The following is a 13,841-nucleotide window of genomic DNA, read 5'->3' as shown; positions in this document are numbered from 1 at the left end:
CATAAATAACTTACATAATTAACACTTTTTTATAAATGACAAACACACTCCAAAGCTCCCTGGTTTAGGTATTAATAATTCACAATGCTTACTTGTCTTAACCTTTCTATCACACTTTCCCCACCTACCCATTGCACCCAAGATGATACATTTCTGGGTCAACGCCCACCACCTCCTCTTTCTGTGTCTACTATTCCCACCTTAAACACCGTGTAGACTTTGTAAATGGTACCCTCTGAAGGAGGAGTTGAGCAATGACTTGGAAGTTGAGCAGCAGGTCCCACAGTACAATAATTTATTTATTTTTATCACAATGAAACACAATTACCTGGGAATGGGATGGAAGTCTGGGAATGCCTAAATGCTTATAGCACCCCGCCCCCCCACTTACCCCCAAAACAATAAAGTTTATATCACAGAGACCATCAATGATCTTGCAAATTAGAGCAAGTGTTTCTATCTGTTAAGTGATGGGCTTGGTGGACAGTTAGCTTGGATGCCTGATGATACATCATCATTATGAGGCCTAAACCTCAACACTATTTCTTCTTCATCTATTGCGATACTACATTGTGGAAGCTATAGCTAGACGCATCATCACATTCATTTGTTGGCTTCAATCTAAAGGGCCCACACGTAACAGTCACGATATCTATATTACTGTACCAGCTGACTTAATCCCTAGGTTAGGGTTAGAGTCAAAGTCTCTTGCAGTATGCTATCTTGAACTGCCGATTATTATTATTACAAGTATAAACCCATGCTTATCAAAGAATAAACAATAAAATTCTTATTGATGCAAATATTACTATCAATTTTATCAAACTGAAGCCTTCATTTTTGGTATTTACTTTTTGGAGTGTGTAATCAATCTCCTTGACATAATTCTACAACCTGTGGAGTAAATCTAGAGCAAACTGTCAATAATAAGAATAACAGCAACAGAAAATGCATGGTTCAAATTTGCCTTAAAGAGTGTGAAGACTCGCGCACAAAGAAACGTCTCATGCCGGTAATCTGACCTAGTTTCGAATGAGGTGCGACAGAAGTGTTAGACACCACCCAGAAATCCCAGAAAATACACACACAGCTTGCTACCGTCGGTAATTAGACACTAGTGTACAGTCAATACATACAGTTACGGTCAATACCCACAACAAAGTTAACATAGCAGCGATGGACATCTCAGGTCTAGATAAAAGATAACAAGGTATCACGTTTCATTACTGTCTGCATTTTGTAGCGACAAAACGAAAACTTCACTTGCAAGCAATGGAAAGTTAACTTTTTCAGAGCGTGGCACGCAGTTTGGGGCGAGCCTGCAATGCCTTTAATCACACTGAAATTCAGATCTTTCCAGACAGTCAGAAAATGTATTCACATCAAGTCCACTGTCTAAGCTAGCTTGCATGGATTCTGAGCCTCGATTCTAATGGGTAGAGGTTGGATGGGGGTCATGGCTAAGTTCTTGTGAAATATCACAAGATTTTGGACCTATTTTTTGGAGATTTTGTATTTAGTTTTCTGTACCTAAATGTCTGCAGACTTGTGCTCTCATAAAGTACAACAATTCTATTCCAAGAACAGAATATGAGTTTATTGGATTGCAATCAAACACTGCTTTGCTTTTTCGATTCTATTTTACCTGAATATCTTCCAGACCAGCCATCAGATGAGCTCCAGATGTTCTTGTCAGATCCAGAAGTCCCTCTCTTCTGATCACATCCAACACAGCTTCCATCATCAGTACCTTTGGTGGATCACCCATCCATGTGTTGAAGATTCTGGCACCCTAGAAATAATAATAATAATACAAAAAAAAGGAGAGAAAAGAATTGTCAATACAAACATGTATTTTTCATTACATTTAATGTATCGTCAAATTACATATTTACCATTACAAGGGTGTTTGATTGAAAAATAGTAACTGTATAATTCTATAGCTGTATAACTCTATAACTGTATAACTGTATAACACTTTAACTATATAACTCTGTATAATTCTACAGTGACAACTATTCATGGTTATGTAGCCAAACTTACTAATTTGTTCATGAAAAAGTAAAAATATTTGAGGCCATTTGTTTTACTTGCAATTTGCAAGTGAAAGCTGACACACATACGAGAAGTTTGTTGGAGTGTGTTGTTTAACTTGGAGGAAATAAATTATAAAGTAGACTATAAATGTTTTGTCAGAGTTGTGCTGGTCTCAATCCTGAGTCCTCACATGTCCCAGTCCTGCACAACTGAGTCCTAGTCGGTGTCTGAGGAGTACAGACCAGCTAGTACCCTTGAAGACTGACTTGAGTCCTTGAACACAGCTGTTTATGGTGTTCTTTTTACTTGAAGCAGCAGGTTGTATTTCATTACCATGCTTCCATTTTGTTCAGATTCATTCAAGTTACTAGTTACTAGGGCATTTGTTCTACAGAGACGGCATCAAGTCTGGCTCCTTGTGCAAAAATGATGCCATTTTCTTTTATTAGAGATTACGTACGGAGACAATGAAATGACTGCATGTTTTGGCACCGTGACAAAACCAAAAGCTGCAGCAGCTGTAAAATCCGCTGCAGCGAGGCTGAATGGATATCAAAGAACTCTCATGGCAGACCGGCAGTGCCTATTGTGTGAAACTACAGTAACCTATTGTGTAGAACATGCACAAATCACATGCACATCACATGCACAAAGCAAAGATCACAGCAAAAATCAATGCAAAGTAACTGGGGAAAAGGTAATAACTCACAAGCTTTGGACCATATTCTTCCTTGAAGAAGTATCCTCCAGATATCAGCTTCTTACTGAAGGTCACAAAGTCAGGTGGCTCAGGAAGGTCCCAGGCCTCGTGGGCCCAGAAATAGCCCGTGGCCCCACAGCAGGTCTGCACCTCGTCGACGATAAATGCTGATTCAGTCTGTGGGGCAGAAAGGTTTACCATTTACAGTCAAACCATACTTCAACTTCGGGACAAAGAACAGTGTGGAATATTTTTCTCTTCAATTCAAGTTTATCCTTTTCTGTATCAACTGGAATATGTTGCTGATTCTGACAATAACTCAATCAAAAAACTGTCTCTTCCTTTGTAACTTGAAATCCTACCTGTGGACTGTTTAATGCCAGCAGTATTGGCCTCAAATAAACTAAAAATCTCTCCCTTTACTGAATTTGAATTTAATTTGACTTTCATAAAATGTCATGACAGATCTGCCTTCGTTTAATTAAACTATAGCAGTGCGTAAGTGACTCATCAGCTATGTTGGCCCCTTCTGTTAAAGGTAAACCAGGGAAAAAACTTGTGGGTGTGAAGAAAGAGGCTGGGGGGTCGGCATGAAGGGAGGGTCTGTACTTTGTTTGGAGAAATTATTTCTGAGGGCCTTGAACATGTCAGCCCGAAGGCATGAAGGTTCAGAGGAGATCTGTAAACGAGACAGATGTCAGTAAATTTTATCGAATGTTTCGTGCGAACATTGTCTGTATGACTTGGCACACTCTGCTGTGTGTACCAGCAATTTAATTTCACCTCACTTTAAAAATGAACTGAACCATTATATCATATTTGATACTCAACTTCAATCTCAGAGGTTACGATAAGTACCCTGTTTTCTATGAGTTGCCGCTTTTGCAAATGCAACCTTTTCTCACCGCCTGCTGAGACTAGCTTCTTTCCATTTGAATTTCCTAAAGTACACACGTGACGTAAAATGATAATGATTGCTATATATAATCTATTTATAAATCTTCAAGTGTGCTGGTACAGCACACTGCATATATATTTTATAGACACTAGGAGTCAAAATTCAGGAGTAGAAACCTGATAAAAAAAGGGCAATAGGGGTTGAATAACTTCAGACCAGTGTGTGTCATTCAATTAATTTCAAAGACACCACTGGTATTGCATAATTTTAATACCTCTTTGCAGATTTGTTGAAGGTTTCGGAAGAAATACGGTGATGCGTGATAATCTCCGCCCTCGGCCTGGATCGGTTCTATGATCACTGCTGCCACAGGACTTCCAGTCGATTTCTTCTCTGCGATGATTTCTCTGACCTTAAAGTGGAAAATAAGTGGCAAAGTTTTGACTGGAGACATGTGGGATTGGGGAGGGTTACATTTCTTTCATTTTTGGGGGGGGGGGGGCTGGGAGGGTGGGGGGTGACAGTGTTAGGGCATAGGGATGGGTGCTTAACAGAATATATGTTTTAATAGTAATATTTTAATAGTAACATCCTACTATTCGTCTAATCCCTTCATTGTTCAGTGATCCACTTTTCCTTGTCTTTCATATCTGTTTATTTAAACTCTTTACTATGTGTTTTGTTTCAGTTAACCTCTGAAAACGATCCTGCTAGGATCAAAACGTCCCACCCTCTAACTTTTATATATCAACCTTGAACAATGCATCCACCCCCCCCCCCCAATAAAAAACAACAACAATTGCTACCAGACAAAATGAGGTTACATATAAGACCAACCTTTGCCAGACATCTATCTTCATCAGCTCTGTTTTCTTTCTCAAATTCTTTGAGAGGATACTTGAATCTTGGAAATGGAGCAAAAGGCCAATTCATGGCTGGAATGTCAACTTTGTGAATGGCTTTGGAATGAGAAAGTGACAGGCAAGCTAAAACAAAAGAAGAAAAACAAAGGGCAAAAGATTCAGTAAAATATTCATGCTGTGACACTTTTTCTCTGAAAAAAAAAATGTGTTACAATTACACAAAAGAAATACTGCAGTATGCATGTTTCTTATAAAAATACTCAGACTTCACCTTGGTTACAGGTTCTAGGAACTCCACAAAATCAATAATTTCCCACTGTCAAGACTCAAGACTACTTTTTCACTGGCATCCAAACCTGTCAAGCCACAATTACCAAGTTATTAGGCATTGAGAGGAAGGTCGGGCCCTGTGTCAATTGTCACCAGGACCCTCTTTTAAGTCTTCATAAATTCATTGTGCGTTGATTCAGATGGGCAGAAGATCTGCCCTGATCCATCCTTACACATACCATGTCCCCCCCCCAATTGACCCCAGAGCTGTTGCCCCACCTTACCCACCCACTTATCAGGGTGGGGAAGGGAAGGGAGGTTAGAGTATGGCAGGAGAGAGGTTTTTCTGCTGATTCATTCATACAGATTTAAAGCTTCAAACCTTTTGGCAAATAGTCTGTCATATTTCAAAGAGAAATATTTCAAACTAAAATTAATTACATTTAACTTCATTAAAAAACATTTTTGGCCTTGTGATTGATAACAATAAAATCATAGATATATAGTATAGTCTAAAGCAGGGGGGGGGGGGCACTGATGGCATGTGCCCCCCATTTTTTGTCAAAATAGCAAACGTGCCCTACTGGCAAATAAAATGTGCCCCTTTGATGGAGAACTGTCTTTTGGATATCTTAAGCCTTTGTTAATTTTAATATTTTATTTTAATTATTTATTTTTAGTCTGTACATGCTATTTTTAAAATGGCATCATATATCTTTTTGTAGCACGGTTAACAATAAACAATCTCAATAAATAGTATTGATAGCATACTAACACATTATATATATTTAAGTGATATGGCCTGTGTGAATCGGTATATAGCATAACGAGTGGTGGTTGTGGAATGAGAAAGTGCCCCTCTGATGTTGTGCCCCCACTTTTTGGAAGCTTCCTATCCCCCTGGTCTTAAGAGACAACTTACCAAACGTCCTGCCATGGAAGGCCCCGTCAAACGATAGAACTGAGTACGAGGGACTACCAGGACCCTAAAAAAGGAGAAGGAAGCATACGAAATCATAAAGTATTCACCTCATTACTTGCACAGAGATAACAAAGTTAAAAATTTACCATTTCTTCATTATAGGACCTTAACCCATCATATTTCAGCTGAAAAATATGTCTTTCATTTTTACTTTTAATTTGCATTTCATGTCAATTAGCCTGTTTTTTTGGGCTTAATTGGGCATGCTAAAAATAATTATGACCTTAGATCTTGAGAATGTAAGTTATTTGCTGTATGTTGATACTGAAAAGTTTTAGCTACTTCATTTTACTCCTCCATTTTAGATGTTATTGAAAAACTCAGATTTGTACCCCAAAATTATGGGGTACACCGATTTGTGATCAAATGGGCTGTTAGATGCAACTGACTTGTGATCTTAATGATTACAGGTTCAAGTCCAAATCATTGACATTGTGCCCGTGGGCAAGGCACTTAATAATCTGAAGAATATCCCGTTTCTATTAGATAAAGGTTAGGAACTGTTCATACTGTCAGTAGGATACTGCTTCAAAGCACTTGTACTAACATTATGAACAGTAAGAATATCCCGTTTCTATTAGATAAAGGTTAGGAACTGTTCATACTGTCAGTAGGATACTGCTTTGAAGCATGAATAGAGAGGACAGAGTAGAGTGGTGCCAGCACTGGTATATCTGCCACAACATCACAGCTTTAAACCTACCTCATTTAGCATGGACGAACTTAAGTCTTCTTCTGTGGGATTTCCTCCTCTTTCCCTGCTCTGTTTGGAAAATAAAGAGAGAAGCAGGATCAGGAAGATAATCCCTCAGAGATCTGATATGATAAAACATTTACCCAGACTTGTTTTTTGATAGCACCTTTGTCCCACAATTTTTACCTTTTATCAAATGTTACTTTGTTTTCTCACCTACTGCAGAATATAAAAGTATACAACCAATGAATGGATGGATTAAAGCATATTTTTGAAAATTGTGGTCACCTAAAAAGAAATGTTTCAATTTCTTTACCAAACCAACTGAGTATTAATACCTGAAGGAGATATTATTTTACTACAAGTAGATTTCCTGTGCTTTTTTTCACCCAACGAACACTACACAGAGAGTAACAAATAATTGTATTGGATTGAAATAGTTCTGTCGTACACAAACACGTTAAATCAAACTTTGCCATCGGCTTGATCTTTAGCATTATCATTATTCGCAGCGACAGTTGAACAAACAGACAGACAGAAATACCTAATGCTTCTGCTCACCAGACAGCGAGCGGGTACAAACAACAGCGATGCAAAATATAATCATCACAGACAACCGAGAGCACCGAGGAGGAAAGTTACTGGTATCACTAAAACAATTAACTTACTCTGTATCTGATAAAGGCCTGCTTAATTGCATTCTCATTGGAACATGTTCCACACATCATTGTCGTCATGTGCTTCAAGCCTCTGGGAGCAATCTGTTGTGGCAGGTAGAGAAATTCTTGTAACTATTGCACCATTTATATCGTGTAATAAAAGCAGGTACTTTAATAAGACCCTGGAGTAGGTGTGACAGACTGATCGGGTAGGGCACTGTCCGCCATCTGGCATGACATCTTGTCAGAGATGTATGTGAACGTCCCGCACGTGATATATGTGAAGCGAGACTTAACGATCGATGTTCCATATTTACCGAATCCTACAGCTACATGCTCATCTTTATTTGATGACTCAACTTGTACATGTACTGCACCGGCTTTCGGAAATGGACGTACGTGTTTAGCATTCGTGTTCACCACTGTGCAATTGAGTACAATACCATAACAAATAACATGATTTTGTCCAGCCCTTCACATTGTTACACTGTACATTTGACATCATACTTCCTCAAAGCTATAACTTGCAGGGTTTTCCACAAAGTTTTAAACATGCATAATGACGAGCACCCTATGTCATTCTTGTAATGTCATTTCTTTGAATCATTCGTTGATGTGTCCCGGTCAACAAGAAGGGGGGGAGGGGGTGTATTGGGGTACTGGAGGATGCTGCTCTGGAGCCTGGAGTCATTAAGTGGACCTTGGGGAACAATGGAGGAGACAAGGCCAAATATGGGATAAGGAGTAGTCTACTCTCATTTCCATAACATAGGCCTACATAAGGAAAACCTGAAGAGTACAAAAAAGAGCCCAGTGACAAAATTGTCCTTGGTACCTGAGCCAGGCTTTCCATGCTTCTGGATGTGTCCACCATTTTGATGCTGTGTCAATGGCCACCGTACCATGCAGTGAGACAAACAAATTGTACTAAAATCATGATACACATTTTATAAATGGAATGGTAGTTTACACGTAAGCATTTTGTCACTACAAGCGAGGTCTTTCGGGAAAATAGTGAACCAATAGAAAGCCCATTGTCATTGTTGTGCTGGGGCTATTACAGCAGTCTAGAGTGATTGTGGTCGATTTGTTTTAAGAATTATTCAATGTTTTCTTACAGTTTTATGCATAGTTCAAGCATACTGTGAGTTCAATCAATTTTTTCCTTTCACATTAATAATAGAAAATTAAATGATCCAATGTTTTCCACCCAAATTAAATAATGGATTAGTCCATGCCAGTCATCACCCTCCCTCTCCATCCTACAGCCACAAATACAACCATTTTATGATAGTTGCTAACTCTTTAAATTGACTGTATTTATCAACTGAAATTTAAATTGTCATCTCGAAGATGTGACACCAATTCTCACGTGCCCAGCTGCCCCTCTCACAGGAATAGACTGGCCTAAAGGGCGTATCAGTCCTCTGCCAGGCTCCAAGGTGCCAAAGTTGAAGCGAAGTAGAAGCATCTAAATGTGCCGACTTCCTCTTGGTCGCGAAAGGTCCCAGCACCACTGACTGGATCGCTGCGCTGGTAGCGAGTTAGGCCACATGCAAGTTGGGCCCCATTGTGGACTCAAATTACTGGTGATTAATACAACACACATTGCATTAAAGGTTGCGACATTTCCTGGTTCCTTTCTTGCATATTTCAAAATTAACTATAATATAAATTTAAACACTTACAGCTTGAATTAGATTTTCTAGCTTTTCTGGGTAGTCCATGTTTGGGTACATAGCGAGAGCTGGTCTGGCAGCCAACACACTCTGTGACACCAGGGGAGAAAAAAAAATAGAGAAAAGCTTTGAGTTTCTATATAAATAATCGTTTCAAAAGTGGAGAGAAGACATGGTATACTGAAGTAGAGACAGTTTAAGGGTGGGACCTAAAAGACCTTTCTTAGAGAACTGATTTGATGTGGCTAGGATGGGGCATGGTGGGTTAAGTAGGGTGTGGTTGTGGGACTGAGTTATTAATGAAACCAAGCTGTAAGACTTTAGGGAAACATGAACCATATATTATAGGTGAGAGGTGATCCTGAATAAGTAAAAAAGAACCCTAAACACTTACAGTAGATGACAATGAGGATACGTAGGAGAAACACAGGCATTAAAGGGATACATTTTGTAAAAACAATATTTGGGTTTTAATATTCTTTGATTTCTCATTTATATTCTATTGTTCACAGTTCCAAGGAGTAGTTCCTTCCTTCTAATTGCTACAATTGACATGCTACTGCAATGACAGAGAATGGGCAACAAAGATACAGACATAAAAGTCGGGTGAATTACTGAACCAATGATCGGTTTCTAGATGCAACGGTTACCTCTAATGACCATTTTGGACACAGTAGAAGTACAATGGAAACCAATGACACCTGACATTTGGGCAATTATGCAATAAATTATCCTTCAAAGGTCATACAGGAACTTGGTCAAAGATCTCCCAATAATGGTTGGGATTAGATCAGTTTACCATATCTCAATAATCCCCAACTCAAATCCAATCGACCTCTGCCACCCCCAACCGCTTCCCCATTATACCTATTTGTCTATTAAATCTTTGCACACAACTATAAACAATGCAGTAGAACTGCACCAACCAATGGAATGCATGGCTTTAGTATCTAGCTATGTATCACACTCTATTGCCCTAGATGTGTTTATAGTTTGATAGGACACCAAGGTTGCCACGGTTTAGTACAAAAATCAATACACGCAGATCAGGGTAGTCTGTCAACAAAATATACCTTTGTCATTTAGCCTCTGAAGAAGATCCTGCTAGGATCGAAACGTCAGGCCAACTTACTTTTACACAAAGAAATTTAAGGTAGTTTAAACAAAATCACTTCACTGTAAATTGTGTGACAAGATATGTAGCAGTGCATGACATTTCTACTTTTAACAAGACTCTTTAGATGTGCTGGTAGGAACCTGTCAGCTTGGCATTGTCAATTTCAAAGGAAAGACAAATACAATGAAATTATCTGCAGAAGCTTCCTGAGTCAATACCCTAGAAATATTTATAACCTAGATAACGTACAACGTTGTAGTAAATAAAGGAAACTTGTTAAAGTTTCAATGCTTGCATTTCATTTCCAATGTATTTGCACACATATACAATTGCACTGTGCATTTATGATAATTTCTGGTTGGGGAAGAAAGAGGGTGGTAGAATTGTCTGCTGAACCCCATAAAACATTTAGTAATATTTTATTAATTTATGCAAATTAATGAGTATATAAATTCCTTACGGCATTGTTTGGATCTCTCGCAACAGCAAGGAGATCTGGATGATTGTACCCTAGAATATGGAAAAGAAGAAAACGTGTTAGTTTCTTTCGCATTCAAATTATTGATCTTGACTATTCTAAAGGTTTCTTTCTGATAATTAAAGAAATTAATAATATGACAGTTTTGTATTTAATTTCTCTTTAATTTCCTTCTGTGTTGATATAAGTATATCACCAACACCTTAAACTTTTACATTTGATAATCTATGTAGTTGAACTATATTGTTAATTTGTAAAACATACAGGAAATAAAGTCTGCAACAATATTAACAAGCTCTGGAAATTTGATATTAGCGTTAATGATTGCTGTTTTAGTCTACTGCAGGTCAACTATGTATATATGTACTTCAGGCATCCTTCCTTCCAATAATGCTACAAATGACCTTTGAACCCATGCATGCAAGATTAATCACAATCTAGAATACAGCCTCCCCTCTCCTGCCTACCCGATGCTTCCCTCCCTCCCCCCCCTTCACCGCAACCCTGCATAACTCTTCCAATATACAGTATCTGACACAAACTTGTTTTTCTTCTAAAAGAAGAATGATGAATAAGAATTGATAACATTCATATCTTTCCAATACCCTCATGCAGTAAGCAAACAATGACTAAGGTTGCACAATTCTGGTTGTCTGCACTGTTCTCAAGATTACAACTTGTTCAAATATTTTCCAGTAGGAACAATTCCATTGTTCTCGTCAGTTTATCTGCTGTCTTAAAATAGTCAAATGATACAATATCTGTGTAGCCCTGAGTATCAGAGAAGATTAACCACTGTCTGTACAGTGTGTCCAGTACAGGATGTGCAGCTTTCACCCTTCTTTGATATAATTAGCATTACGTACAGCTTGTATACAGTATCTATATAGGCAGGGTGCAACTAAAACATAATCAAAGAGGGTGGGGGGGGGGGAATGGCTTCAAGGGAGAGTGGGGGAGGATGGAGGGTGACAAGAATGAAGCGAGTGGGTCCAAAGTGTTCATAAACTTTGTGGAAATTATCGCCACAGTTTACTTACATAATTTACCTCTTTTATATTGCAATCAACATTGGAAACTTTTTATTACAAAGGTTGGGAGGGGAAGGGAGATTGGGAATATGAAATTCTCCATGATTCCCAGATCTCATTCGGGTTAAGATTTTTTTTAGAATACATCGATGTTAAAACCATCCATAGCAGCATGCATGCACAAGGCATCTGTTATAATGCATTCTGTTATTCACTACTGTACACAATTCAAAACATGTCAAAGGGTTTAAATGATGAATGAAATCAAATTAAAATAACAAACGTCTCTGAGAAACTGCACAAATTGCCCATTATATGTCATGGGAGAGAGAAAGAGCTGCAGGCTATTTAATTGTCTCACCCAACGGTAGCGATGAAATCTGACAAAACGTATCAAGCATTCGATTGCCATCTGCATCGACGACATAGTTTCCCAGAGAATTGTGGCTGTCCACGCAGAAGTTGACCGTGTAGCCATTCTGATGAGAACAAGGGAGGAATTTGTCGTTAAGAAATAAATTGCAACTGAAGAATCAAGCTGCATGTTTACAACAAGACTTAAGCCAGACAAGAAGAGTCCCTACCATAATCGATGTCAAGTCCAATCCTTGGCTGATTAGCCTAAAAGCATCTCTTTCAGCACTGATTGATGAAGCTAGACGATGAAACCCCAAACCTTTTACCGGTTGGGTTTTTATGAAAGACGATACTTTACCTGTCTCCTGTGAACTCCCACCAACCCTGCAAATGCAATGTCTGATCAATTGGTAACATTATTTTTCACTGCACCTCCACCGACCCTGGAACTGTCGCAAATTATGGTCGATTCGGAATGAAGAGGGAAACGACCTGAAGAGGTCAGCAGGGCACAGCGCAAAAATGCTACCAATTTGTTAAGCTAGATTGAGTGAGAATTTACAGGAGACTGGGGAAGAGTGCAGTAAATACATCAGTTAATGAATCAGGACTAATTCTGTATGCCAAATACGACATCAAAATGCACAAACCAATTAAATATGAGTTGATGGAGAGCCACAAATATACGCTAAGAAACAGACCAATGTAAGATCTCAAATTTGTGCATTCCAAAGAACATTTTAGAGAGTAGGGTGTGTGGAACAGCAAATACGAACACAGGTTGCAGTGCTAAACTATTAACGGGATATTCTGGTAACTGACAATGATTGCTTAATTAAACTGCCGGAAATTGTCTGCAATTCATAGGTCGACAACTACAGCCTTATAGCATTGCTGTACAACGAAGATTGGAATTTTCAAATTTGGTGATATTTTGTGAAATTGTATCTGGCAAGAACAGACGGAATGATGTCATCACAGCGATTCAACTGATGTTTTTTTGTCATTCTATATAATATTTAAGCCTGGTTATACAAAGAGTAGTATATTTCTACAGAACTGTTGCATTTTGATGAAATTCTAAATGACAAAGAACCTTGACAACTAAAACACTATTCCAACTGTATCATCTTCAAGGATTTCAATCAATAAGAAGATTATAACAGAGAAATATACAGCCTTTGAAGAACATTTGCCATTGTGACATCACAGACCACCGACTGTCATCAAATCCAGGGAATTAGAATCAGTGTTTCGCCAGTCGATATAAAGTTCAAACCAATCAGCCCATATCTTGAGCTGGGAACAAGATATTGAGATGGGATTTTCAACTAAAAGTGTGAAATATTTGTTACTTTCCATTTAAGTGTCATATTGTCTGTCACTGGAATATATCCTTTTAAAGGCGTTGAAGACTCGCCCCAAATCACGTGCCGTGCTCTGAAAAAGTTAACTTTCCGTTGCTTGCAAGTGACGTTTTCTGCTTGTCGCTACAAAATGCAGGCAGTAATGAAACGTGATACCTTGTTATCTTAAGCGGAACCTGAGATGTCCATCGCTGCTAGAGATGTCCATCGCTGCTATGTACACTGTGTTGTGGGTATTGACCACAGCTGTATGTACTGACTGTACACTAGTGTCTAATTACCGAAGGTATCAAGCTGTGTGCGTATTTTCTGGGAATGGATGGTGGTGTCTAACACTTGAGTTACATCTCATTCGAAACTAGGTCAGATTACCGGCATTAGACGTTTTTGCGCGAATCTTCACACCCTTTAATTATCAAAGTTTGTATAGTTTAGGTTGATGAGCCCAAATAGAAGGAAACGGGTAGAAAAAGGGCTGAATTGAACCCACAATGACAAGATGGTAGGTTAAACTAGTGTACTTTTCTTTCTCTGGCTGTCAAGATATTTTTCAAAGCAAATAAACCAGGTACTTGTAAACCAATTCAAACATTGGACCAGATTGCACAGTGTTTTTTTTTTATCAAACAGATTGAGAATATTATATCCATGGAGATGATATGAAGCACAACACAGTGGATGGAGAGATCTGCTTTGATAAATTTATGGC

The 13,841-nt window shown here is 38.5% G+C and overlaps 1 protein-coding gene across 1 annotated transcript in view; it reads right to left on the bottom strand.

Annotated features, from left to right (window-relative positions):
* Nucleotides 1-13,841, bottom strand: part of LOC139959423 (4-aminobutyrate aminotransferase, mitochondrial-like) — a 34,720-nt gene that overhangs the window by 6,012 nt on the left and 14,867 nt on the right. The window contains exons 4-13 of the mRNA XM_071957029.1: nucleotides 11,770-11,887; nucleotides 10,360-10,409; nucleotides 8,792-8,872; nucleotides 7,113-7,205; nucleotides 6,454-6,513; nucleotides 5,691-5,754; nucleotides 4,473-4,621; nucleotides 3,910-4,047; nucleotides 2,747-2,914; nucleotides 1,646-1,792 (exon numbers count right to left, since the gene is read on the bottom strand). Coding sequence (XP_071813130.1) covers nucleotides 1,646-1,792; nucleotides 2,747-2,914; nucleotides 3,910-4,047; nucleotides 4,473-4,621; nucleotides 5,691-5,754; nucleotides 6,454-6,513; nucleotides 7,113-7,205; nucleotides 8,792-8,872; nucleotides 10,360-10,409; nucleotides 11,770-11,887 — 1,068 coding nt within the window. The remainder of the gene's footprint in view (nucleotides 1-1,645; nucleotides 1,793-2,746; nucleotides 2,915-3,909; nucleotides 4,048-4,472; nucleotides 4,622-5,690; nucleotides 5,755-6,453; nucleotides 6,514-7,112; nucleotides 7,206-8,791; nucleotides 8,873-10,359; nucleotides 10,410-11,769; nucleotides 11,888-13,841) is intronic.

Source organism: Apostichopus japonicus, chromosome 19 (genome assembly GCF_037975245.1).
Source record: "Apostichopus japonicus isolate 1M-3 chromosome 19, ASM3797524v1, whole genome shotgun sequence".
Taxonomy (NCBI): domain Eukaryota; kingdom Metazoa; phylum Echinodermata; class Holothuroidea; order Aspidochirotida; family Stichopodidae; genus Apostichopus; species Apostichopus japonicus.
This window is presented reverse-complemented; position numbering and strand designations above follow the sequence as displayed.